This window comes from Monodelphis domestica, chromosome 2 (assembly GCF_027887165.1).
Source record: "Monodelphis domestica isolate mMonDom1 chromosome 2, mMonDom1.pri, whole genome shotgun sequence".
Lineage (NCBI taxonomy): Eukaryota > Metazoa > Chordata > Mammalia > Didelphimorphia > Didelphidae > Monodelphis > Monodelphis domestica.
The window spans coordinates 270,142,775-270,170,037 of record NC_077228.1 but is presented as its reverse complement, the minus strand read 5'-3'; the positions used below and the strand labels follow the sequence as shown (position 1 = coordinate 270,170,037).

The window sequence follows — 27,263 nt, the reverse complement described above, 5'->3', positions numbered from 1 at the left end:
ATATTTGAACCTAGGACCTCTCATCCTCAGGCCTGGAGCTCTTTCCACTGAGCCACCTAGCTGCCCCCTACTATATCTTTTATAACTGTTTGTGATATGTCTGTTCTATTCCACTTACCTACTTTTTAAGGACATTTTTTTCCTAACATAAATCTTCATTCAGCTTTTCTGTAACTTCTACCATTCCTACTTCTTCCCACTAGACCCAAATAAAAACAAATTTAGTCCCTCTTCAATATAAGCACTTTTCAGGTACTTGAAGACCTTTATGTCCCCAACTACTCCCTCTTTCCTCCACCTTATCTTTTCTAGGCTAAATATGCCTAGTTTATTTAACTAGAAGTTCTTTATCATTCTAATTCATTGTTAAATGCTGCTCCATGGTACAGTGGACGGAAAACTGGGTCTGGAGTCAAGAAGACATCAGGTACAAATCCACCTCAGATACTTCCTAGATGTGTGACCTTGGACAAGTCACTTAATCTCTGTCTCAGTTTTCTCATCTGTACTACATGGATGATAATAGCATCCGCCTCTCAGAGTTGTTGGGAAGATAAGTTGAGATAATATTTATGAAACACTTTACTAGCCATTATCGTTATTATTCTGGTTGAACTCCTCTGGGCAATTTCTCGATTACCTTTCTAGAATGCAGTATCCAGAACTGAACATAATACTATGTGCCCTGGTCAGACCCATATATGGACTATCACCTCCTTAGTCAGCTCAGGGTTATAACAAGGGATCATTAACAAGAATTCATCCCAAATCTCTTTTAAAAATTCTGAGCAGCTGTAGAATTTGAAGCAAAAACAAGAGGAATCTAGATTAGAAAGAGCCTAAAGGAAGAGGGTATAGTTAATAATATTGACAAGGGCAGAATGCCAAGCAGGATGTGGGAGAAGAAATAGACAACCTAGAAGAACTCTTTAAAGACTTGGTGGAAGCTGAAATTGGGTGATTCAAGGAGAAACTTAATTGGGAGGAAGCAGAGTCATTGGATACCAATCATATGCCCCAAAGCTTGGAAATAAAGTGGAAAAGATGGCAAGAGTATAGGGTTGAGGGGAAGGTTGAGGCCTGTGACCTCATTCTTATAAGTACTTTCTCCAATAGAATGATCCAGTGTGCCTCTTAAGCTGTATAATTCAAGACTATGTCCTATAAGTAATAAGAATTCACATTTCTGTGTTGCTTTTTAAGATTTGGAAAGCTCTTTGAATATGTTATCTAACAATAAAAGACCTTCCTCTAGTTCTTTTAATATGTTGAGGCTGCTAGTAAAACACTTGAGCTCTGTTGCTTCTCATTCTTCCATCTCCTTTTTCAGTTATACATATCCTTGAATAGGCACATAGTTGGACATGGACATAAATATTCTCCAGGTGACATAACTTGTTTGTGAATTATAGAAACTGTACACCAACTCAGAAGAATGAAAACAGGTTACATCATCAGGAGAATATTTATGTTAAAGAGATGGAGTTCTCTCCAATACAGTTTTCTCAACTATGGATCTTGGGCCTTGTCTTTGAAAGCCTACCAGCTTTGCTTCTCTCTCAGAGATGGACACATGGGAAAATATTTTAAAATAGAAAATACTTCTTAGATTTTTTTCTAGAGATGAGAAAACATGGATTGGTGGTTAATGAGGTTTTCATGCTTGCCATTTAGGGGCATGAAGAGCAGGTAGTCACTGACTATAATTATTTCCATTCTTTTGGTATATCTCCTTGCCCCTATGCGTCTTTGAGATAGCTTGAAAATTGATCCCTGAGTGTTTTTAAAGTTATGTTTCACTGCTCCAGTCAACTCGTTAAAGCTGTAAGTTGCATTGTTAGAGGAAGTTTCCTTACTTAGAATCCCCTGTGCCAATGAAATAAAAGGTCTGGTCACAATTTGAAAAATATATTTGTCAAATATTTTTTCCTACTTTATCTTCTAAATGCCATACTTTCCTCACTTAGTACATCAGATACTGAGTATATAAGGACATAGGAATCAGAAATAGAGAGGCTCTCAAAGATCATATGTTGATAACTGTATTTCAGTATAATTAGTTTCCCAATTGCCATTTTTGTATCTTTTATTTTATTGAGTTAGAAGTATTATTATGAGAAGGGGTCATCAGATTGCTAAGGGGAATCCATGTCACAAAAAAAGATTAAGAAGCCTTGATCATCTAGTCTAATCCTTTCATTTTTTTTTTTAAATAAGAAGCTAAGACCCAAAGGTTACTTAATCAGAAGAGCCAGCTAGGGCTCTCAAACCATACTGACAACCAACGCTTCTCAAAACACGTCTTGATCTTAAAAGGGGGAGGATTGGATGAAAAGAACTAGAATCAAAGGGGTGCCTTTTAGATTGACTGAACAAATTGTGCTGTATGAATATAATAGAATAGTATTGCATTGGAAAAAATGCCAAAAGAGATCAGAGAACCTTGGGTAGCATGAACTGACTCAGAATAAAGCGAAGAGGACTAGATAGGAAAACAGTTGGTAAAAGGACAACAACAACACTGATATTTAAAAAAAAAAAAGCCAAGCAACTTTGAAAGACTTAAAAACAACAATCAATAGGGGCAGCTGGTCGCACAATGGATAGAGAGCCAGGCCTGAAGACAGGAGTTCCTGGGTTTAAATTTGGCATCAGACTCATATTAGCTATGTGACCCTGGGCAAGTCACTTAACCCTTAACACTTTTCTTCCTTGGAATCAATACTTAGTGTTGATTCTAAGACAGAGGGTAAAGTGTTTGGTTTGTTTGTTTTGCTGTTTTAACAATCAGCCATGTCTGTCTTCATCTATGATGAAGCATGTTTTCTACCCACTTATAAGTAATGATAGGGCCATTGAAATATACATATTTTTTAATACAGGAAGCACAGGTAAGTAGGACAGTTTTGAAAGCAATATATTGAATTTATTATGTTTTTTAAAAACAAGCAGTACAAAATAGAGATTTGTGGTTTCATATAGAGTCCTCTTGTTGTATTCTGCTATGTATGTAAATGGAAATTGCTTTGGGAGGTAAGGGGTACTGTTTAAGTTCAGAAATAAAATTTATTTCAAAACAGATTATCTGACTCCAGATCCATTCTATTACATTCCTAGTTGTTAGGGTATAAATGTGCTGATTCCATTATTATCACTGAGAAGCCTACTAGGTCACTATAGAAATGCTACTGGCAGAGTTTCAGATCTATTTTTTTGTCCTTCCAGTTTCATCTAAAAAAGCTACCTCTGTGACCTGGTCTAGGGGGCTCTCATGCAAAATTATCTGCATGTTTTCTGCTCAATGGTTTCTGTGATTATAAAGCAACACTATTCATCATTTTCTGTCATCTTCTTTAATGTTTTGCAAATAACCCTGTACTCTAAGCCAGCGTTGCCCTTGGCTAGCATGTCTTTCCACTTAACAAGGAACACAAATGTTTGATGGCTAAGATATTTTCTGGGTTCCTTTGGCCTTCTTATAGCCACTGTTTTGTATTGGTTAAGCTTTTCTAACAAATGATAGTAGTATATAAAGTAAGTATTTTTCTCCATTTCTCATTTTTCATAGTTGACAGCTTGTTTAAACTTATTCAGGTTAAAGCCATAATCATAACAGTGTATCCTCACCTCTTTACTTTCTTCTAATTTGGTATTTACTTTGTTCTTTGTTTGAAATAGTGATTTAAAGATAATAAATCCAGAGATGGAAGGGACCTCAGAGAACAATTATTCCAATTCCCTCATTTTATAGTTGAAGAAACAGATCCACGAAGATTCAGTGACTTGCCCAAGGTCATGTAGGTAGTATCATCAAGCATCAGAGGTAGATTTTGAATCAAGTTCCCTTCACTCCAGAGTCTTTATCTCTCCCTTACTCTTTTCTTCCCTCCTTTCCTTCCTCCTTTGCTCACATTGATTTATAACTTTTTGATTTGCAAGCAGATTCCAAAGGGTTCAGAGAAAAGATGAGTAGGATTTCATAGACTAATAACTGACTAACGGATTTCAGGGGAAGACTGCCTAGAAGAGATGGAAAATGCTCAAGAATGGAATTCTGAAGACACAAAGGGAAATAATTCCATTGAGGAAAAAAGATGAGATTTATCCAAAGAAACAAATGTGGATACACAGATACATCAACTTATTTAGGTTAGATTGGGTCACATAATGAAGGATGGATATGACTGACATAGTCCTTTAGAGAGAGAATGTCTGGAATGCACAAGCTCAGAGTGAGCTAAGGTAATGGGGGAAGTTAAGACAACAGAAAAAAGGATTTTTAACAATGTTAGGAGAAAAAGAAGCAAGGAATGGAGATTCTCTTTGCTCAGGGCAGATGAGACAATAAATAACAGCTAACAACTAAGAAGTCAGAGTTGACTAGTTCTAACTATGTTTCTATTTTCTCTGCCAAGGGAAATGAACATTGTAGTAGAAGTAACCAAAAGAGAGTTATTATTTAAGTAAGAAAATAATACTCAACAGCCTATGACAAATTCAGATCACTTGACCCAAATGAACTATAGTCTCAGGATCTGAAAAAAAAATGGTAAATGTGATTGCTAAGTCATTATTAGTGAAATCTGAAAGCTCATGGAAAACAGCTGAGATTGGAGAAGGACAAATATCCTGATTTTCAAAAAAGAGAAGAGAACAGAATCTTCAAACTATAGACCAGTGAGCTTGACTTTAATTCATGGGGAAATTATTCTATGAAATTAACTATATTGTTGGTAAGCATCTTGAAAGGGAAGCTATTTATTTCAAAGAACCAGCATAATAATAACTTCACCAAGAATAGGTCATCCCAAACTAAACTCATTTCCTTTTCTGACAAATTTGCTAAATTAGTAGGTAAGAATACTGTGGCTAGCTTACCTCAAATTGTCACAAAGCTTTTGATAAAGAATCTTTTTTTTCCCCTTATCTTCCATCTTAGAATTAATAATGTGTATTGGTTCCAAGGCAGAAGAGCAATAAGGACTATACAGTGGGAATTACATGACTTACCCAGCTAGGAAGTGTCTGAGGCCAAATTTGAACCCAGAACCTCTAGTCTCTAGGTCTGGCTCTCAATCTGCTGGGCCACCTAGCTTCTCCCTTGATTAAGAATCTTATACTCTTTTTGTGGAAGAGATGGAAAATTATAGATTAGATAATATAGTCAGATGTATCCAGGTCTGGATACGCAGCCAAACTCAGAGTAGTTATAATTCAACATCAGCATTGCATTAGGTGTCCAATGGAATGCCTACCCCAGGGTTTTCTCCTTGGTCCTGTGCTGATTAATATTTTTATAAGTGACTTGGTTAAAGGACATAATTTGCTCATTAAATTTGCAGATGACACAAAGGTGGGTCAGATATCTAACACACTGGATGCAAAGAGTCATCCAATCCAATCCAAAAGGATCTTAGCAGGTTAGTGTTTTGGAGTGGACTCAATATGATGAAATTCAGTAGACATTGTTAGTCAACATTTGTTTCAAAAAAAGATCAGGGGATTTTAGTGGACTGCAAACTCAGTTATCAGTATGATTTGACAATCAAAAATGCTAGTGTGATTACAGTGAGAAAGGAGAGAAGTATTTATTAAGTGCCTACTACCTGCCAAGCATTTTGCTAATGGTCTAAGTGCTTTTCAAATATTACCTCATTTGATCCTTATAACATCCCTGGGAGGTAGGTATTATTCTTATCGCCATTTTACAGTTGAAGAATCTCAGTGATTTGCCCAAGGTCATATCGTTTGGTTTTAAGAAAGGAAAGAGGCCAAGGTCTATAGACAAGCGGTATCAAAATAAACAGGGCAGTTAAACATACAATTATAAGAATCCCTGCAGAACACATGCTGACATTGAAAACCACACATGTACATGTGTCTTAAGATCAGATTTGAATTCAGTTCTTCCTAACTTCAGAGCTATCCACTGAAGCACCTAGCTTCCTCTAAGATATGAAGTATAACTTCCAGGACTAGTATAGTCCCATCCTACTCTACCCTCTTCAGACTTCATCTGAAATATTCTGTTCTGGGCAGTACCAGGTTAAAAAGGAAATCACTACATTGGAGAGTTAGCCAACATGGTGAAAGTCCTTGAGTCAGTGACATCTGAGGATCATAAGGAACTGGGCACACTTGGCTTGGAGAAGGCTTAAGGGTGAATTGTCGAGTGTTTAAAGAATTGTCATGTGGAGGAAGGGTTAAATTTGTTTTTTTTTGGCCCCCCGAGTCCAGAGCCAGGACCTTACCATGGAAATTGCAATGAGGCCACTTTGGTCTTTGATGTCAGCAAAAACTCCTAAAAGAACTGTCCAGCAGCAGAATGGTCCTCCTTGAGAGGTGGTAAGATTCTTCCATATACCCCCACACCCCACACCCCTGTTGGAAGTCTTCAAGCAGAGGCTGAACAACCACTGATCTGCCATGTTTATGGCAGGGATTCATTTCAGATATGGGTTAGACAAGATGTCCTGGCTCCCTTCCAATTTTTAAAAGTCTGCGATTCTGCAATTTGTTACCAGTCCTTTCCTATTCATTAAGACACAGGCAATTTCATTTTCTGTGATGTTAAGCGCTTTCCAAATCTAGTGCCTTCTAATTTTTTAGTTGAAAAAAGTTTTCATGATGTGCAGGCATGAGGCTTCTGGGTAGTCTGCAACTTGGAAGTCTCCTCCTTGGAAGGACTCAAAAGTTTCAAGAGGAGAGCAGGGAATTCAAACAAGCTCAATAAACCAGAATGTTATTTGGGGGAAAAACACATCCTGTGGCTGATAATACCATCTGGCTGGCCTAAATGTAAACAGATTAAAATATAATAGGGAAACGGTATTAAATGTAAGGGTTAAAATGAGGATTTTGACAAAGTAAGCAGCTTTTAATAATTTAGTTTTAATGAATATATAGTAGAGTTGGAAATTAATATTATCCCTTTAAGCCAGAGAAAACTTCTAGCAGCTTTTAACAATTAACAATTTAGTTTAATTAAAACAGAGATAGTAAAAGAATATAGTAAAATGAATATAGTAAAGGAGGGAAATATAGGAAAGAGGTAGAGAAAGAAAATTTCCTACTGTCTATGCTAGTTATCCTATAATTACTACCTAAAACTGCTATATCCATCTACCTATAACTGCCATTAGAGAAAGTCCAGCTGATCACCCTTCAGCTCAGCTCACCAGGCAGAATATATATGTATATCTCCCAACCACCAACTAATCACCAACCCAAACCACCAGCAACCAACCCCAATGATCAGCTCACTCCCAGCAGCCAATTTTCCCCAACTGCCAGCTCTAACTGTCAGCAACCGACTGGAAGACCAGCTGATGCTGGCCTCTTTTTAAACCCTTCTCCTACTTCACTTCCTGTCTTTATGGTTCCTCCTTCCTGTCTATGGTTTCTACTTCCTGTCACTGTGGGCTGGTTAATTCCTAATCTCTATGGAAAGAGGACCTCCAGGTCCCAGTTAAATTAAAAAAGGACTAAAGAATTCCTTTTTACACAGTTAACAAAAAATTAAAATGCAACATATTAAGAATGTTAGTATATGGTTTTCTCTGTCATTATGGGACTTGCAGGGATCCTTATAGTTTAGTATGGTTTAACCACCCTATTGCTTTTTGATTTTGACAGCACTTGCCTATAGGCCTTGGCCTCTTTCATTTCCTGATATCAAACTATATTTTCCAACAGAATTTTTGCTGTCCTATATTTATATTCTCCTTCACATTGGGGTCACTAGGTATCAAGGTATATATTGCTTGCTTCAGAGAATCTGGTCAGTCTTCATAAAATTTCTCTGCTTCCTCATCTTCTGCAATATTCATGTAATTCATGTAATAAATTATATTTAAACTGTATATTATAAAAATATATACACATATAGATTTCAAAATATATTTTACAGTAAATAAAAAAGATGTAATTATTTTAAAGGTGATCTGTTTGCTAGGGCTCATCTTGAAACTCTGAGACCTGGCACTATGGAAACTTCTCTCTCTCTCTGACACTGCATTCAGCTCTCCAGTGTTGGTCACTCCTTTCATTGACACACTGTGCCAGAGGGAGGACATTAACTGCAATATCATGGCCTTCTTTTTGACCCTTATCACTCACAAACTCTTCTCCTTTGAAGTTCACACTCCATCCCTCTATATTATCCTTTCTAGATCTTTATTGAAATCATCCGTCAACCTCCATGTGATTCTCCTTCCTTTCTCATGGTGTTTCCTTTACGTGGTTTACCCCTAATCTTATAACCTAGAGCAGTGATGGCAAACCTTTTAGAGACTGAGTGCTCAAACTGCAACCCTCATGCCACATGTGAGCCCCCAGTCAGGGGAGGGAGGAAGCGCTCCCATTAGGCTGCTGGGCAGAGGGGTGAGCGATGTGAGAAATATCCTCAGACATGTGTGGAGAGGGGGAGGGAAACAGCCCCACCCACCCCCACTCCTCCCCAGCACATGTGCCATAGGTTCGCCAACACAGACCTAGACCATCACAATCTTTATCTCCAGGTGCTGGGGAAGTTAATTCACTTGTCTTTGAAGACTCCCACCCTGAAGTCCTTGTGCAGTTGGTTAGCGACTGAAAGTGTACATCACCTTAGACTACTCTAGTCTGTTCACTGGCCCTGTATACCAGACCATGCATGACTTTTACATCTCAACAGGTTGTCCACTCAGGCTGTCTTACTATTTGTCTTCCACTGCACATGTATCCTCTCATGCCTTCTCCCTCCCATTTTCCAATTCTCTTTTCCTAACTACTACTCCCCCATAATTGCTTCTTTTATTAGAGCATAAGTCAGAACTACCAATGAGGTCTACTACAAATTCATGTTATATAATTTCAACTAGGCCATCAGCATTTCATGGCATTTTTTTTTAATTTTCTTATTGACTTTTTGTTTCGTTCCTCTCAATAACTGTTCTAGACCTTCTCAGTGTCATTCCCTCTTGACTCAAAAAGTGAGATCATCTTTTGTGAGTTCCCTTATTTCCCTTAGTATATTCCTATTCCTCAAATGCCCTCAGCATATTCACCCTTCCTTTCCTGCATTCCTTTAGACTTTGGCAGTGGTACTCCTTGTCAAGCCATCCCTTCTACCTGCATCCTTGATCCTATTCTCCTACATCTCCACTGGGAGCTTTTTCTATCATTCCTTCATATCATTAATCTCTCCCTTTCTTCCAACTTATTCCTTCCTGTTGTTACACTAGGTCTCCTCCATTTTTAACAAACCTTTACTTAACCCTACCAATTCAAGCTATCATTATATGTACCCCCTCCATATATTTAAAAATTTGAAGAAAGAATCATCTACTTTTGCTGCCTCTACTTCCTCAACATCCATACTCACTTCTCCACCTCCTGTAGATTGGCTTCTAGGGACTCTACCAAAACTTCTCTCAACAAGATTACTAATGATCTCTTATTTTCTTACTCCAGTAACCTACATTCTTATCATCCCTGATCTCTTTGTAGCCATTGACACTGTTGATTATGCCCTGTATCTAGATACTATCTCCTTCGCTTAGACAAATAATCGTACATGAAATGCACCAACAGGGGTGAATAAGTCATGCACTTGGGTACAAAAAAAGAATCAACTTCAAAAATATCAGATGGCAAAAATATCAGATTGTTAGATGACATTTGTTCTGAAAAAAGATCAAGAGGGGTTTAGTGGACTGCAAGTATTTGATAACCAAAAATGCTAATATGATATTGAGAAAGGAGGGAAGAAAAGAAACAAGCATTTATTAAGTGCCCATGAGCCAAGCATTGTACTAATGACCTAAGGGCCCATCTTAGGCAAGTAATTTAACTTGTCAGAGCTTTACTTTTCTCATATGTAAAATGAAGATATTTGCATTACTTCACAGAGTTAAGGAAAATGCTTTGTCAACCTTCAAGTGCTATATAAATGAGTTATTATTTGAACAGTTGAAACAGCTGCAGTTTCCCAAATTCAGGAAAGCCCATTGTCTTCTTACTCAGTTCTGAGCCTACCTGACTTGTCCATTTTCATTCAGTACCTGTTCAGGATATTTGTACTGAGTAACTAACTCAATGGACTGCTTTCTCAGCTGGCTATCATAGTTTTAGCAGTGGATATTCTTCATCTATTTAACTTTTTCTCTATAAATTGTTAGGTTAGTGTGCTTTAAAGGTTCAATAATTTCATTAAGGAGATCCAGTGGTATTCTGGAATTAGATGTAGTCAATATAATGTCAACTGTAAAAAGGAATATCTAGAGTACTTTACCATATACATAAGGAACCCTTCAATTTGGACTGTTTTTAGGACATACTGTACAGTAGCAGCAAGTGCTTTTAATGAGCATACATCTTGTTTTTTAACTTGCTATTTTTCATCAAATGCTATCTCTCTAGTTGTCTTAAGTTTTTTTATGATTTTAATGTGTGCATGGTTGAGATCTTATTAGAAGATACATTTAAAGACTGTTTTGCTTTACTAAATCAATTTTTTGTATTTTTGTAGTTCAGAAACAATAAATATTTGAAGATATTATCTATAAAAACCTGCATGCTTCCTTCTCATAATTTTATCAGTAAAACTTCCATATTTATACATGATTCTCATAAGTATTTTACAAATGAAAGGAAGAATATGAATCAGTAGTTTGATATCTTGTTTGCCTTTAATAATGCTACCTATTACTTTTTTCCTCAGTCATTTGGCATCTTTCCTTCTTTTCAACATCTTGAAAATCAATCCCTCAGTGTTTTCAAAATCACATTCGCCTCTAGCATGGATTTTTTCTTAATGTACTTGGTTCCAAATGCTTCCTGACTTCAATTTTTTAAGTGTTAGTTTCACTTCTTCACATGGGATATCAGGTACTGAGGTGGGTGTTGAGTGCCAAATACGGTGGTTTTCCTGTCATCAATGATATAGAGAATCTTGGATTGCTTTGAATGGAAAAAATTCATTATGTGGTGATAAACTCTGTAATAGGGAGTAGAACCTCCTAGAACTCAGCCTCAACTGACATAGCCTTTAATAACCCAAAGTCACTTCTATGCTCTAGTGAGGCATTGGAGTAGAGTTTTTTATTGTCTTTTTTTTAAATGATGCTGTGATTTCTCAATATTCTCCCATCCCCTCCTCTGTCAGAGCCTTTTCTTGCAATACAAAAATACAGTTAAACAAAACAGACACATTGATTTTACCTTTATTTGTAATCCACTTCCTCTACTGCAGGGAAGGAAGTACAGGTCATTATCAATCCTCCAGAGTCAGATTGTTCACTGTATTGATCTGAATTCGGATGTCTTTTATTCTTGCTTTCCTTTGCATTATTGTGATAATGTGTATAATTATGTATATAGTCTTGGTTTTGCTTACTTTGCTCTACATGAGTTAATAGAAGCCCACTACTATGGAAAGAAAACAGGATTTGGAATCCCAAGACCTAGATTCATATTTTGGATTTGCCCAGTTACTAGCTGAGTAAATTAGGGAAGTCATAAGGCCCAGAGTCCCATTATCTGCAAATTGAAGGGATTATGTTAAGCAATCTGAGTTACCTTCCATTCTTAACCTTTGCCAACTCAGGCCACTATGATCCTTCTTTCCTCTGAACTCCTATAATACCTATTATCCATATTAATTAATGGACACTTCCTTCATGTCCTGTTATCTTTATATATGTGTATATATATATATATATATATATATATATATATATATATATATATATATATATAGTATATATAGTTTCTTCTTCTAGATTGTAACATATTTGATAGCAAGGACCACATCTTATATTTGTTTAAATGTAAATATCTAGATTTTCACTGAATATTTTTTAGTTGATCACTTAATTAAATTTTGAAATAAGATGGGGGCAGTGGGGGCTGAAGAAGTGGAAACATCCCTGAAGAGATTGTTCCTAATAAGGAACTACAGGCTAAAATATGTGCTTTTCCTGTTTGTAAATTGGCAACAAGATTGTCTATTAGTAAACATCTTCTTTACTTTGTATGTGAAATCCAGGAAGGCACACAGAGCTCATATGCTCATCTCCTTGGGTATTTTATTTTTTAGATTGCAGAGCCTGAGACCTGTGACCAAATGTACGAGAGCTTAGCACGACTTCATTCAAACTATTACAAACTCAAAGTGAGTAGTCCATGGGTTAGCATCATCAAATTTCAGGGAAGGCAGGGAGGGTAGGGGTATGAAGTGGAAACTAGTATTAATTGTGGAAGATTTTTAGAAATAAATCACTTTTGTTGAGAACCTCCATTGCCTAGCCCTTATGCCTCTTCTGCTTTGGAAGCCAGTCTTGAATCTAAGATGGAAGGTAAGGGTTTAAAAAAAGGAAAAAACTAAATCCACTAATTCAAATGAAAATAACAAAATGTTATCAGATATATTATTACACTTTGATAAGAAGGATTTATAATTATTTCTAAAAATCCATTATTTGTACACTAATGTGTTTCCAAAACTTGAGGGCATTTGAAAAAGTGTTTTAACTCTTTTAATTATTTGTCTTTTAATATCATGGGAACTTTTCTCTCACTATATAGGAAAAAAGATATTTGCTAAGCTCAACCTTCCCATCCATGTTATTAACAATTTCCCAAATAGGGGATTTTGGAATTTAATTCCAAATTGGTACTTGAGTAATTTGCTCATTTTACTCCACGAAGATGTGAAATGAAATTCTAGCATTATGTGAGAAAAGGCTCCCTTTTCTAAATCAAGCAGGGCCAATCAATGTGAGCATTTCATTAAAGGAGAGCCTTTGACTTTAATGTGACTGTCACTGTTCTTCCATGGATGGAAATTACTTGAGCTTCTCAGCAGCTGTATTGAATATAGTTAAAGGGCAAGAATTCTCAAGTGCAGAGTATATGTGGCAATACTGGGTAACTAACTCTTCTCTCCTTTGTTTTGGGATAGTATCCTCGCCCGAAAGACACATGCTTCAGTGGACTAACAGTGGAAGAATGCAGGATTGTACTGGCTACAGGTATTGAAACTAAAAATACCCTTTCTGGTCAGTTTGGAAATGACTCTTTTGAGTTTGTGTAACTAGTTAGGGCTCACCTAATAAGATGGCTTCACTTTGATATAAAGTCCTATGGAATAGTCCAGAGGAAATTTCTGTTCTTAAGGAGCTCTGGCTAACACTTTGGGGCTATAGAGCATGGATAAGATCAAAGACTTTTTTTTTTATACTCTTAGCTTCCACCTTGGAATCAATACTGTGTATTGGTTCCAAGGCAGAAGAGTGGTAAGGGCTAGGCAATGAGGGTTAAGTGACTTGCCCAGGGTCACACAGATGGCAAGTGTCTGCGTTCTGATTTGAACCCAGGACCTCCCATCTCTAGGCCTGACTCTTCATCTACCAAGATACCCAGTTGCCCCCTAAAGACATTATTTTTAAAAAGAAAATTCATCTTTAGTCCCATTAAATTAGAAGCTTAGCATCAGGGAACAAGGGAATGTTTGCCGAAATGGAAGTCATTGAAAGTGGGGTAGAAAAATAATTTTATTTTTGTTATCCTAAGGGGTTTTTATAAAACAGTGAGGGTTCGGGGAACCCCCCCCCCCCCCGCCCAAACCTGAAGCCATTCAATAAAAGTCGTTGTGGATATTCTCCTAAAGTTATCTGACCCAGGGGACATAGGCTAAGGGATGGAGATGTTTGACTAGGTGTATATTAAAGGCAGTTAGAAGATATTCCCAGTGAACAAACTCATACTCTCATTCTTTCTTTTGTCACTATAGGCCCTAAGGGATCAGGTAAAGGGATTCTGGAAAATTACTATTTTTATTGCTGAGGACATTGTATACAAAAATAAGCCAATAGTTTCTGGAAATCAAGGCTCACAGGTGCTAGATAGTGCATTGTCGGTCTCTGAGCTCTGGAGGATGAGGAATTGGGTATTTTTTTAACCCTCCACCAAGTAAATTAACGGATCTGCCCTGACCTGGAAGCAGACAATGCCAAGCCATGTTGGTCCTTATGTTCATTATGTTTTCCCCACCACCTCCCCTCTTGAGAACAATGCCCTGGGTCCTGTGAATTGGGATCTTTTAGCCAGCTGGTACTGCTTTATTGGAAATATCTTTTTTTAGAGTCTGTGAATTTATATCCAAATACCTCTGGGCACATGTGGTTATCAACATTGTTGCATGGATGTCATTGTGCAGACCCTGGAGAGTTTGTGCCAAGTTTGAACTTAAAATTAGAAAGGAAATGAGCTCTAAAGGCTCATCCTTGTGCCCACTCTTTGTTAACATTCTTGGCAGTTTTTGCAAGTGATGGGAAAGCAGGACAAGAATGAAGGGTAAGACCATGTGGGAGAAGATTACCCACCATCTGCCTACACTGCCACTAGGTCTCACTAGGATTTTAAGTTGAAGAGAATTTTCTGAAAAATTGTGTGTTCATACCAAGCGTCACATTGTTGCCATTTTTGTGAATCCCGCACCCCTTCCTCTCCCCCGCCCCCAGTCTATTCAGAATGAAGAGAAGCCTTACAGTCCATCTAGTGGACAGATAAAACATATTTCTTAAATGTAGCTGTGGCCTGTTAGTGGCCCATTTCATTGCATAACTGTACCTCCTTTTGAACAAACCTAATAAATGAACATTTGAATGTGCAAAACAGATGTAATCATAGTGTTCTAAAGCTGGAAGGACTTTTTTTTAATAGTGATTTGAATTATCTAATATTTCATTTTAAATGTAACTTTTCAGGAACACATTTCTGGTGTAAATAAATTGAAACTTTGGAAAGGCTTGCAAGTAAATGTATAGTGATAGCTTATTTCATGCAATTTCTCCTCTTAGGACCTTTTCTACCTTCTTTTTTTCCCCTTTTGCAGATACCTTGGAAGAATTTAAGGAAATGAATAAGGGCTTATGGAAAAAGCTTCAAGAGAAGTTAGCCTCTAAGAGTCTGGATGATAAAACTAAGGAGTAGCCCCTGTCTTTGTCCTCCCTGTGTACATAAGTGCAAAGCCTTTGTATATTGCCAAGAATAAAACTGTCCCTCCTTCCAGTGAGTTTGTGTCCTCTTTCTGGGCTTCTCTACAGGGAGCCCAGTGCTCCTGACTGAAATCTTAATCTGGAAGGGGAAGGGGGATGGGGAAGCCATGTTTCAATGTTGTCAGTCTCCTCTTTGTATCAGAAAAACATCTCAGGAGGAAACGCCAATCTCAAGCAAGCTGATCTTTTTCCGGGCATGTCGGTGAGGATAAGGGAGACTTGGAAAAGTGTATTTCCTGTCCTGCCCTAGGAGTCCCCACTCCATAATGTTTGGTTTTCTGTCTCTGGAAAGATTTCCACACTTTGTTTTGTTGTGATAGCTAATGTGAGGAAGCTGAAGATAGGCTGATATTGGAAGAGGCAACAGCAAACTATCCAGAGGATGGCGACATATGCCAGAATGATGCTGGACCTGCTGCAGCAGAACTTGGGCCAGATTCTCATGAACTTTGGGAATGGTTTACCCCAAGTAAAGCCCAAAGCTTTGTTCCTCAGCATGACCACCCTGACAGATGAAAAAGTAAAACTTGGCCACGGCTTCAGTCAGATCAGTAGCACCAACTGTGGGCCCTGCAGAAGGCCACACAGACTAGAGTGGGACGTGGCCATAGATAATGACCCCTTCATGTCCTGTGCAGCTGTTAATACACAGTACTAATATAGTATTGTGTCTGTACACATATCTCTGTGTATATATGTATGTATATTGTGTGTGCATATCTGTGTGTGTGTGTGTGTGTGTATATATATATACACACATATATTTTATATATGTTTGTTTGTTTTCCCCAAGTTCTTAACTCATGCCTCCTGTCAAGAACAGAATGAGGTCAGGAAGCATATTGCATAGCTTTATATAAACAGGAATGTGGTATAAGGAAAGAAGAATAAATTTTGAAATCAGGAGGTAGATTTGAAAATCAGCTTTGTGGTTATTACCATTGCTTCTTAGGGAAGTCATAACCTCTTTGGACTTTAGTTTCTTTATAAAATGAGTTGTCCAAATTAGATCATTTCTAAAGTTCCTTCCCATTCTAAACCTGCATATTAATTGGAAATGACCAATAGATTAAAGCAAAACAAAACAAAAAAACCCTTACTCTTCCATCTTGGCATTAATACTAAGTATTGGTTCCAAGGCAGAAGAGTGGAACATGATGGGCAATGGGGGTCAAGTGACTTGCCCAGGGTCACCCAGCTAGGAAGTGGCTGAGTCCAGATTTGAACCCAGGACCTCCCATCTCTAGGCCTGGCTCTTAATCCACTGAGCCACCTAGCTGTTTCCACCAAGAGATCTTCAGCAAAGCAGCTCCACTGGTTTTAAGAGGATCTCCTTGGGGGCAGCTGGGTGGCTCAGTGGATTGAGAGCCAGGCCTAGAGACGAGGTCCTAGGTTCAAAACTAGCCCCAGCCACTTCCTAGCTGTGTAACCCTGGGCAAGTCACTTGACCCCCATTGCCAAGCCCTTACCACTTTTTTGCTTTGGAACCAATACACAGTATTGATTCCAAGGTGGAAGGTAAGAGTTTAAAAAAAAAAAAGGATCTCCTTAAAGGTCCCTAGACCGGTTAGAAAAATGCCTGAACTTGCCTTTCTCCCTTTCATTGTAGTCCAACTAACCTTTGACAAGTATAAGAATCCTAATTTTTAAAAATCAAGTTTTGATTTATGTTAATTTATTTAAGTCAATTAACAAATTAGTTCTCAAGAATTCTGTAAAACATCACACCAGGGGCATTGGAGGTGGGGAGGAGCAGGGGGATACCACTCAGTACAAACCAGCCCTTCCCAGAAAACCTCAGAGATGTGTCATTTCTACTGCAGACCAGATGAAATTCTCTTCCAGAGGAGTCAAGGGAGGACTAAATAAGAAGAGCAATAACTCCTCATCTAGAGATCATCCACCCACATTGAGAATATTAGGTGGGGTGAGTGGGGGTAGGAAGAGGGAAGTTTTTAGCCAAATGTCTACCAGGCTGCCTGCCTGTGACTGCCCCAGGTTTAGAAGGAAGCATCCTGGAGACAAACGTTGAAGTGTACAGTAGATCTGAGGCACAGTGGGTGAGACAGCCGAGTGGGCAGGTCTGAGTCAGAATGGCGTACTTGAAATAAGTTAAATAATGAAGCCCTAAAATTACTAGTAACAATATTCATGCTACCTCCCCCTGAGGCATGTAGCTACCAAAATGTAGTGCCTGCAGATAAAGAGAATGACCCACTCCTGATCACCCACGTTGAGGAATGAAAATGAATCTTGAAGTTACTGAATTAAGGGATAAAGCTCCCAAGTGCTTTATCTTCCTCTAAGGCAGTAAGGTAAACCAACTCCTGGTGGATTTCCACATCTTCACTTCCAGAATCACCCACTGGATGGTCAACGTGGAGTCTCCCTCCCCCTGTTGCCGATGAAAGCTTCTGCCCTCTGGGATCCCTGACACTGAGGGAGCCAATGGCGAGTTTGAATCTTGGTAAGTGGTTGACTCAGCTAGGGCCGTCCCACCAGTAGGAAGCACAGAGAGAGAGAGAGAGAGTGCCAGGGTGTTTCTTTGCAGTAACAGTTGTCTAATAACCAACATTCTCTCTTCAGTCCTTTCTGGAGATCAGTCTCAGCGACTCATGCAGTTCTGGACATCCACAAAACCCATACGCTGCCTGCGTTTCCTTTGCTCTGTCATCTGGAATTAGATAAGATGGTTTCCATCAGGATGCTACTAAAAGAAGCAGCCCTTTGATGCCTGGATGTTTCTACACCCCACCTCCACTAGGGAAGGTCGCCATCTTCATTGGCCTTTTGGTCACAGACCACTGATTTTATGCAGCTAAGTACATCAGTTGGTGCCCAGGACCTAAAGGACCCCGAGCATTTGAAAAGGTGTCATCTCTAGATAAGGCAGCCTTGGAGGTCTTTGATTTATATCCTCCCCCAGAGGAACCCAGTGGCCTTGCTTTGGAGGGAGCAGCCCTCTATTACTAAGAGTCCTCTTTGAAAATGCAAATAACTCTTACCGGGTTAAACCCTACCTGCCAACCTGCCTCCCTGACCCCACAAGGTATCATAAGGGCAACACTATATTAACAGTTTTGACAAGGGCCAGACCTTGCCAAATAAAGACTGAGCCTTTGAAGTAAGGTCTTATGGCAGAGGAAAATCTGTATTTACCATATTGGTCAGCCAATAAACATAAAAAATATAAATGCCAGATACTTCATTAAGTGCTAAGGAAACTGAATGTGAAATCCTCCACCCTCCACTCATGACTACGTCATTATCAGCAGTTTTTCCTAATTTATTTTGTGATCATCGACCTTAAACTTTTCTAAAAATAAGATACGATTCTATCTGAAGTGTCTGTATCTTAATCATAGAAGCATTTTTTAGTTCAGTCCTATAGGAACTGAATAAATATTCAATTATAAGTATTAAATATTTCTTTAAAAATAATTCTGAAAGAATCATTTCTAAGAAGAATCACACAGCAGACTTATATTTTTCTATTACTTTTCCCTTTGCGCTATTATGTAAAATTGTAGTGCAAACACACACATGTTATCTGATTTTATTGGATTCCTGGGAAACTATAATCATCTGAAAAAATTATTGTATCTTTAGTATAAGTTTTTGGGTATATAAGGAAGCCATTCACAAGGCTTGCGGTCTTCAGTTGCTAACCAGAGACTGACCCTCTCTCAATAAACCTGTATCCTTTTGGTTTAGAGACTTGATTTCACTTTTTGGCATCCCTGCTAATAAATTTTCACCACAATACACAAAGGCAGATGATTGCAATCCCTGCTGTCAAGGAGGGATCTAATGCAGAAGACAACCAGCTGCAAATACTTTGTATGGAATAAGTTGGAAGTAATGAACAAGGGGAAGGCTCTACAAGAAGGCTCTTCTGTTCAGTGACTAGAAAGATGGACAAAGTTATATGCATGGAATGGGAATGAAGTGGCATAGAACTGAGTACTGATGAAGTCACCTATGGCCTAGAGACCCGATGGGGCCTAGTCAAAGGCTCCCTGATGTCAGATGATGATGAAAAGGAGGGATAGGGAAAGGGGAAACTTCTTACCTGCTCCTTCAGCTCATTGAGCTGTGAGGTGAGATGAGACACCAGTTTCATGGTGGAGTTGAGTTTGTCCTGAAGGTTCCTAATCTCATTTTGCTCTCCTTCACCTTCATTGCTGACCAGTGACATAGCTCGCATTCGGGGGAACCAGTCGAGATTCTTGTTCTGAAATAGAGAACATGCAATTGTAGGGTCAGTAAGATGGGGAGACTAGATTGGAAGAGATCCTAAAAAATGCTGGGAAGGGAAATAAATGTTCACTGGGGAGGCTGAAAAGGCCAAGTGATTGTTGCTGTCAGCCTGGGGCCTTCCTAGAGTAGCTGGTTTTATCATTAAGGGCCAAAGCACTACAGCAAAGCTTACTTTCAAACTGATTTCTGAAGACCTTCTTTGCCCTCCCTCTATTCTCACTCATAGTATATAATCACAACCCAACAAAAGCTGGAAGGAAAGACTTCTTCAACCAAAATCTTTAATGTCCTCCCCCTGGAAGATCATGAAGCAGAAATATGCCATCCTTAGAGGAGAGGGTAGGAAGGGCTAACACTGTCCCTCAACAAATGGAAAATGTCCACCTGTTTCAACCTATTTCCCCTAAACTTACCAACTGTCTAACATCTTCTTGGGGACTAAAACTTTAACATTCTGGTTGGCTTGTCCATTTATATGTTCAGCGGTCACCTAGGCTAAAACTTCCCCAACCTCCCTTCTCTCAGGATGAACAGACCCATCCCCTACTGCTGGGAGAAACACACACATTAATTCCTCCTACTGCTGAGGAAAATACACTGCCCCCCTCCCAACTACTGGGAAAACTCTTCTCTCTCTCATTCATTCATTCATTCATTCATTCATTCATTCATTCATTCATTCATTCATTCTCTCTCTCTCTCTCTCTCATTCTCTCTCTCATTCCTCTCTATCTTTCTTTCTCTGTCTCTCAGTCTCTCTGTCTCTCTTTCTCTCTCTCTCTCTCTCTCTCTCTCTTATACACACACACACACACACACACCAGAAAACAATAGTTTTAGAGAAGAAAACCAATCAGGGATCTGAAATCTCCCAGCCTAGCTTGGTCCCAGGACCCTGTGTGTTCTCTCACAGTTGGGTAGTTTAACACAGGATTATTTTGGAAACCCGATTCCACAGTCTGAGCTCACTCGCACCAACAACAAGAGCCAGGAGTCAACAGTTGGTAGCATTTTCTTCCATGAGAGCCATTTCTCCAGATGCTATTCCAGCTCCCTGCTGGCCCTTTAGACAATATCTGCAGATGTCAGAGGCCTGGCCCCTCCCTCATCCCCCCTTGCTAACATTCTGTAAGGGAGGGATGACTTCCTTTCCAACCTATCAGTTCATACAGATGTGAAAATTTTCCCTTTACTGAATGAATGAAGACAGACCAAAAGGCCAACCAGGGACCCTGTGCCAAAAACACCTGGAATTCCAAAGACATCTAAATAGACCAGAGCCCTCCTTGACTTAGACCAGAAGTAGAGACAATCTGGCTTAGAAACAGATGTACACACTTTAGGCCCAGGCAGATCCATCACTTTTTTTTTTTTTAAACAAATCCTTCCTTACCTTCCGTCTTGGAGTCAATACTATGTATTGGTTCCAAGGCAGAAGAGTGTTAAGGGCTAGGCAATGGGGGTTAAGGGACTTGCCCAGGGTCACCCAGCTGGGAAGTGTCTGAGGCCAAATTTGAACCTCTAGGACCTCCCGTCTCTAGGCCTGGCTCTCAATCCACTGAGTCACCCCGCTGTCCCACACCCATCGCTTTTCAAGGCCTCTGATACCCTCACTTCAAGCCAACTCTTCAACCCCACCTCCCTACACCTACACACACACACACACACACACACACACACACACACACACACACACATATGTGCATGCCCTCCTCCACACCTTAATCATCTGTGCGACATAACTCTCTGGTCCAGTGTAGTCCGTTTTGTTCTTTACTCGCACCAGCACAATAAAATATAAATAGTTCCACATGTTGTGCTCGTACTTGATATGTTCTTCGAAGGACACTGTCTTGTTGTCAAACTTGTCTCTCTCCAGACCTGAGATTGGAACAGTGTGAGAGAAGGGAGGGAGAAAGGAAACAAGATACCTCCCCCCCATAACACCCCCAAACACACAGCCCGGCTGCCATCAGGAAACTGGGTGGGGAAGAGAGAACGCCTCGTACCTTGCTCAGGTGGCCAGAAATCATTTGGCAACCATCAAAACTGTCTGAGACAATAAAACCCATATAGCTGACAGGCCTCCCTGAGATATTCAGGTCTTAATCTGCTGAAAGCCTAAACTGCTTTGCTCTAAATTAAAGCAATCTGTCCCTGTTGTTGTGATTCCATTGTTTCGGCTGTGCCTGACTCTTTGTGATCCCATTTGGGGTTTTCTTGGCAAAGTTCCTAGAGTGGTTTGCCATTTCCTTCTCTGGCTCATTTTACAGATTAAGAAACTGAGGCAAACACGATGAAGTGACTTGCCCAGGGCCACACAGCTAGGAAGTGTCTGAGACTGGATTTGAACTCGGGAAGAAGAGTCTTTCCGACTCCAGGCCCAGCAGAGAATACAGCCCCCTCCTAAAATAATGGCCTAAGAATCCGGATAGTGAACATCACTAGAAGTTGCTCAATACACAAGTGAGGCCAGTTCTAGTAGTCAGAAGAGTGGTTACAGCGGACAGGTGGCTGGCTCAGTGGATTAGGAGCCAGACCTAGAGATGGAATGTCCTGGGTTGAAATTGTGGGTTTTAAAATTAATATTCAATTACTCTAGTAGTATATTTATAAGATTTATTAAAATAAAAAAAAAACTAGAGTAAAACCTGCCTAACTCGACCCCAAGGAGGAAGAGAATGAGGGAGGAGTTACAGCAAATTTAAATACACTCCCATAACCACACAACGTGATGGGGAGAGAGGAACTCTGGGAAATACTGAAGGACTTCTGGGGGATGAAGTCCAAGAGTTCAAAATTCTAACTATACAAAATCTGGCCTCAAGTACTTCTTAGCTGTGCCACCCTGGGCAAGTCATTTAACCCCCATTGCCTAGCCCTTGCCTTGGAACCAATACATAGTATTGATTCTAAAACAGAGGGTAAGGGATAAAAAAAAAGAAAAGAAAAAAGTAGTTATATAGCAAAAAGCCCTGACTTTGGAATTAGAGGATCTGTATTCAAATCCAGAACCAACCTGTATGAAATTGGGCAAGTCACTTGACTCTTCTAGGGCTCCGTTTCCTCATGCATAACATGAAAGGGTTGGCCAGGTGGCCTCTAGAGTCTTTTCCAGCTCAAACTCTCTGCTTCTGAGATTTTTAAGCTTTGCCCCTGACCCCAAAGCAACTCTCTAATGTGTTCCCCCCTTTCCTAAAATGGACAAGCCCAAACACCAAGAGACTAAACTCCCTGGGTAAGACTCCTGCGCCAAGAATTCAGTGAAGAACCAAGAGGACAACACGTTCTCACCGCAGATGAAGCACGTGGTCTTAAGGATTTCCTCCTTCTTCTGCTTCTCACTCCTCAGGTCAGCAAAGGTGTCAATGATCACCCCAAAGATGAGGTTCAGCACAATGATAATGACGATGAAAAAGAACAAGAGGTCGTAGATCACTCGAGCAGGGAACAGGGACTCCTGTTGGGAGGGACATGATGGGAGGGAGGGAAAAGGGGGGCAAAGGCAGAAGCCCCCACCACCAAGACTGCCCCCCAATACCGGAAGCTAAGTTGTTGGATTCTAAACTGATACAATAGGACAAAGCATCAAAGATTGGAGACTGAGAGAGCTCTGAATTCAAAATAGTGGGCAGCTGGGTGGCTCAGTGGATTGAGAGCCAGGCCTAGAGATAGGAGGTCCTGGGTTCAAATCTGGCCTCAGACACTTCCCAGCTGTGTGACCCTGGGCAAGTCACTTGACAGCCATTGCCTTGTACTTACTACTCTTCTACCTTGGAAGAGAAACATGAAAAAGCAAATAAGAAAGGGAGGGGAGATGGGAGGTCCTGGGTTCAAATCTGGCCTCAGACACTTCCCAGCTGTGTGACCCTGGGCAAGTCACTTGACCCCCATTGCCTAGCCCTTACCACTTTTCTGCCATAGAACCAAAACCTAGTATTAATTCTAAGGTAGAAGATAAGGGTTTAGGGGGGGAAATAAGATTCATGATACACAGTACTATACAAGTCTCTCATTCCATATTCCTAAACCATATTTCTCAACATAATTTTCAATTTTTTCAAAATTTTCCCCCTAGAGTATTGATAAAAGGCACAATATTGATTCTAAGGCAAAAGGTAAGAGTTGGTTTTTTTTTGTTTTTTAATGGTGGCTAATGTCTAGGGAACATTAGATTTGGAGACTTTGAAATATGGTTGAGGGAGTGGAGTGCCATAGAATAAATTTCTGGGCAGTAGTAGCAAAATGGAGGGAAGAATTCAGGACAAAGGAGCTAAGACTTGAGTTCTAGTCCTGACTGGGTAAGTAGCTCTCCCCAAGTTTCTTCTCATTTCTTTTTTTAACCCTTACCTTCTATCTTGGTATCATTCTAAGAAAGAAGAGCAATATGGGCTAGGCAATCAGGATTAAGTGACTTGCCCAGGATCACACAGCTAGGTATCTGAGGTCAGATTTGAACCCACATCCTCCGGACACTAGGCCTGATGCTCTATCCACTGCGCCACCCTAACTGCCCCTTTGAGCCAAGTCTTGAAAGGAAGACAGGAAGGAATAGAGAGGACATTTCAGGCATGGGAAATAGCCAGTGAGGGGGGTAGAGATGTGCTGCTAATGCTCACATTTTATAGCCCTTAGTGTTCACTTAGTTATATACATCGTCTCTTTGGATCCTCGTAAAGAACTCTATGAGCTGTGATTCTCCCCATTTTACAGATGAGGAAACTGTGGCCCAGAGGGATTAAGTGATTTCACTCAGCTAGTAATTCTCTGACACTGAATTCAAACCCAGTTTTTCCCTGCTGAGTGCTGGGCCTAGACACAGGAGATGGGAGGGCCTAGAGCAAGGATGCCTGGAAAGCTAAGAAGGGGTCAGCTTGGACAGAGGTTTTAAAAATTGTGTCTTTGCGCTTGGAAGTAATAGGGATTTATTATTTAATAGATATAAATTATATATATAATGTATATAAATAAAATAATATTAAATATAATAAATATAAATAAAATGTTTATATATTTATAAAAAATTTAAAAGGTAATAAAAAAATAAGAGTATTGAGTGGGAGGTGAGGGATGACAAGGTCAGATCAGCACTTCAGGAAGATCTTTCAGGCAGCTGAGTGGAAGATGGATTGGGAGAAACCTGGAGCCAGGAAAGCTGGGTTACCCAGTGGACAGGATAGAAGGGCAGGAGGATCTGGGTTCAAATGTGGCCCAGCTGTGTGACCCTGGGCCAATCACTGTACCCCAATTGCCTGTATCACTCTTCTGCACTCTTGGAACCACTACTTAGTTTCTCTGCTAAGACAGAAGTTAAAAGAATGTTTTTAAAAGAGGCTACTGCAGTAGTCTAGGTGAGAGGTAATAAGGGCCTGCTCTAGGGCACCAGCTAGCAGAATAACAACCCAACGGGCCCCAGAGGCCAAAGGCAATTAGACTTAAGGCTTGGGCTCCTGCGGCCTCCAGTTCCAGCTAGCAGAAGCCATTCAGGTTGCAATGTGTGCTGCTGGGACTCCAAGGACTGTGATGAACGCTGAGGGACAGATTCCTGGAGAGGTCATGGCCAACCAGCTCTTAATATTTCCTCACTAATAGAAGAGAACAAATTTTGGATAATTCCAACCAGCAGCTTATCCAAAAATCATTCCCATTTTGGTCTGGGGTGGTTTTTCCACTTACACATAAAGGTGGCTCTGTCCAACACCCCTGGAAATTTGTTACACTTCAGAGTTCAAAATGAAAATCTGAGCCAGCTTCTTTCATCTCCCCCTGCCTGTAGCAATGCTCGATGCCTGAAAGGGACAGTTTCACGCCTCTGCCAAACCTGCCCAGCCAATCTGTCCTCTTTCTGCAGGAAGGTCCCTTTCACACCCTCCCCGCAGACCCCCCAAGTATTACTGAGGTCGGCCTAAAAAGCCTTCCCTTCCTGCCTTTGTAGGACAAAAGTGGAGATAAGATGTGATGATGCCATCAGGACCAGCTCCGGGGACATGAGGAGAAGTCAATGACAGAAAAGGGAAAAGGCTCCATAATATTCCCAAATATTCGTTGCAGCACTTTTCATGGAAGCAAAGAAATGCAAACAAATTGGCTGCTCAGAGTCTGAGGGATGTGGTCCATGAATGGAATGGAGTTATTGTTGGGCTGGAAGAAAGGATGAACATGATGAACAGAGAAGCAAGGAAAGGCTCGTGTGAACTGATGCCGAGTGAGCAGAGGCAGGAAACAGCCCCCGCAAGGACTACACCAACGTAAATGCAGAGAACAACAGCAAAACAATTGAAACCAACTGCTGTGAAACTACAATGGCCAAAGTTGGCCCCAAGGAGAGAACGAGAAGGCCCTTCCTCTGGCTCTTTGCAGAGATGGGAGACCATGTATGGAGAATGAAGCATATGACCTCAGAATTTTTTCATATTTTGATTAGTTTTGTGGAACATTTCTTTCTTTTCTTTTTTTTTTACATTTCTCCTTTGAATCAATACTATGCAAGTGGCAGTAAGGCAGAAGAGTAGTAAGGGTTAAGTGAATTGCTAGGAAGAGAGAAAGGGAGAAAGGGAGGAAGAGAGAAAGAGAGAGAGAAAGAGAGAAAGAAAGGAAGGAAGGAAGAAAGGAAGGAAGGAAGAAGGGAGAGAGGAAGAGACAGAAGGAAGGAAGAAGGAAGGAAGGAAGGAAGGAAGGAAGGAAGGAAGGAAGGAAGGAAGGAAGGAAGGAAGGAAGGAAGGAAGGAAGGAAGGAAGGAAGGAAGGAAGGAAGGAAGGAAGGAAGGAAGGAAGGAAGGAAGGAAGGAAGGAAGGAAGGAAGGAAGGAAGGAAGAGCAAAACTGATCCCATTGGTAGTAAGGTTGGGAGACCAATGGAGAACATGTAGGCAGAGCATCTTCTTTCTGGGGATGGGAGCCAGAAGAGAGGTGGGGCCAGGAGACAGTGAGGATGCCCTTGTGAAGGCTGGAGGTGGGGAAGGAGGAAGGCAAATGGCTTACATCCTTGGATGGCTTTCGCAGAATGTCACCCACGCCCCCGCCATTTCGAAGTCCGTGGTTCATTACGGTGACTATACACATGAGGAGTGTATCGCAGGCCCGCTCCGTGCTGTCCTCATCATCATCCTCTGTAATCACAGTTGAACTATATGATGCTCATGAGCCCATAAAAGAGGGTGGGAGCACTCAATGATCCACTAGGTGAATATTCCTGAATTCTCTAGTTCTAAGTCTACTGTGGCAGGGGTTGGAGACTGGTAATAGCTCACATGTATATAATATTTAAGGTTTAAAAAGTGCTTTACATTCATTATCTCTATGGATCCTAAAAAAAAAAAACCCTAAGAATGATGATTATCCCCTTTTTATGAATGAGGTAACTGGGGCCCAGAGTGGGTTAAGTGATTTGCCCTGGGTCACACAGCTAGGAGGTATATCTGAGGCTAAATTCTAACTCAGTTTAGTTCTATAAAGTGCTGGGTCTTGAGCCAAGAAGACCTGAGTTCAAATACAGCCTCAGACACTTACTAGAGGTGACCCTAGACTTAACAGAACATCTGCCTCATTTTCTTCATCTATAAAATGAGGATAATATCAGCACCATTTTCCCAGGGTGCTTGTGAGGATCAAATGAGAGAATCGTTGTAAAGCCCTTGCACAGTGCTGGGCACTTAATAAATGCTTATTCCCTTCCCTTCTCCCCATCCACTCCCCCCAGTGTCCCCAGGCACCAACCCTCACGCCCGTCCCATCCCAACTCCATTTGGTCCTTGTAACAGTCCCACGTCCTTTACCTTCCAGAATTTCAGGCACCGTGATCCCAGAGGAACAGCCGATCTTGTCTCCACTGCATGTGTCCGTGAATGCTGCGGCGCTATGGGGCATTCCCAGGGGGCTGGCTGGAGAAGAAAGAGACAATGGCGGCCCATGTAGCATCTGCTGATCCTGGGGACATTCTGGAGGGGGACTCACTGCTGTGACTG

The 27,263-nt window shown here is 40.4% G+C and overlaps 2 protein-coding genes across 2 annotated transcripts in view; one reads left to right on the top strand and one right to left on the bottom strand.

The window, feature by feature from the left end:
* Nucleotides 1–15,058, top strand: part of LOC100027566 (ubiquinol-cytochrome-c reductase complex assembly factor 2) — a 29,630-nt gene extending 14,572 nt beyond the window's left edge. Inside the window, exons 2-4 of the mRNA XM_001377790.4 lie at nucleotides 12,080–12,154; nucleotides 12,944–13,013; nucleotides 14,879–15,058. Of these exons, the coding sequence (XP_001377827.1) occupies nucleotides 12,080–12,154; nucleotides 12,944–13,013; nucleotides 14,879–14,976 (243 nt within the window). The 3' untranslated portion in view covers nucleotides 14,977–15,058. The remainder of the gene's footprint in view (nucleotides 1–12,079; nucleotides 12,155–12,943; nucleotides 13,014–14,878) is intronic.
* A 1,641-nt stretch (nucleotides 15,059–16,699) lies between these two features.
* Nucleotides 16,700–27,263, bottom strand: part of ITPR3 (inositol 1,4,5-trisphosphate receptor type 3) — a 146,958-nt gene continuing 136,394 nt past the window's right edge. Inside the window, exons 53-58 of the mRNA XM_056818048.1 lie at nucleotides 27,075–27,179; nucleotides 26,281–26,408; nucleotides 22,596–22,761; nucleotides 21,022–21,182; nucleotides 19,114–19,275; nucleotides 16,700–17,715 (exon numbers count right to left, since the gene is read on the bottom strand). Of these exons, the coding sequence (XP_056674026.1) occupies nucleotides 17,647–17,715; nucleotides 19,114–19,275; nucleotides 21,022–21,182; nucleotides 22,596–22,761; nucleotides 26,281–26,408; nucleotides 27,075–27,179 (791 nt within the window). The 3' untranslated portion in view covers nucleotides 16,700–17,646. The remainder of the gene's footprint in view (nucleotides 17,716–19,113; nucleotides 19,276–21,021; nucleotides 21,183–22,595; nucleotides 22,762–26,280; nucleotides 26,409–27,074; nucleotides 27,180–27,263) is intronic.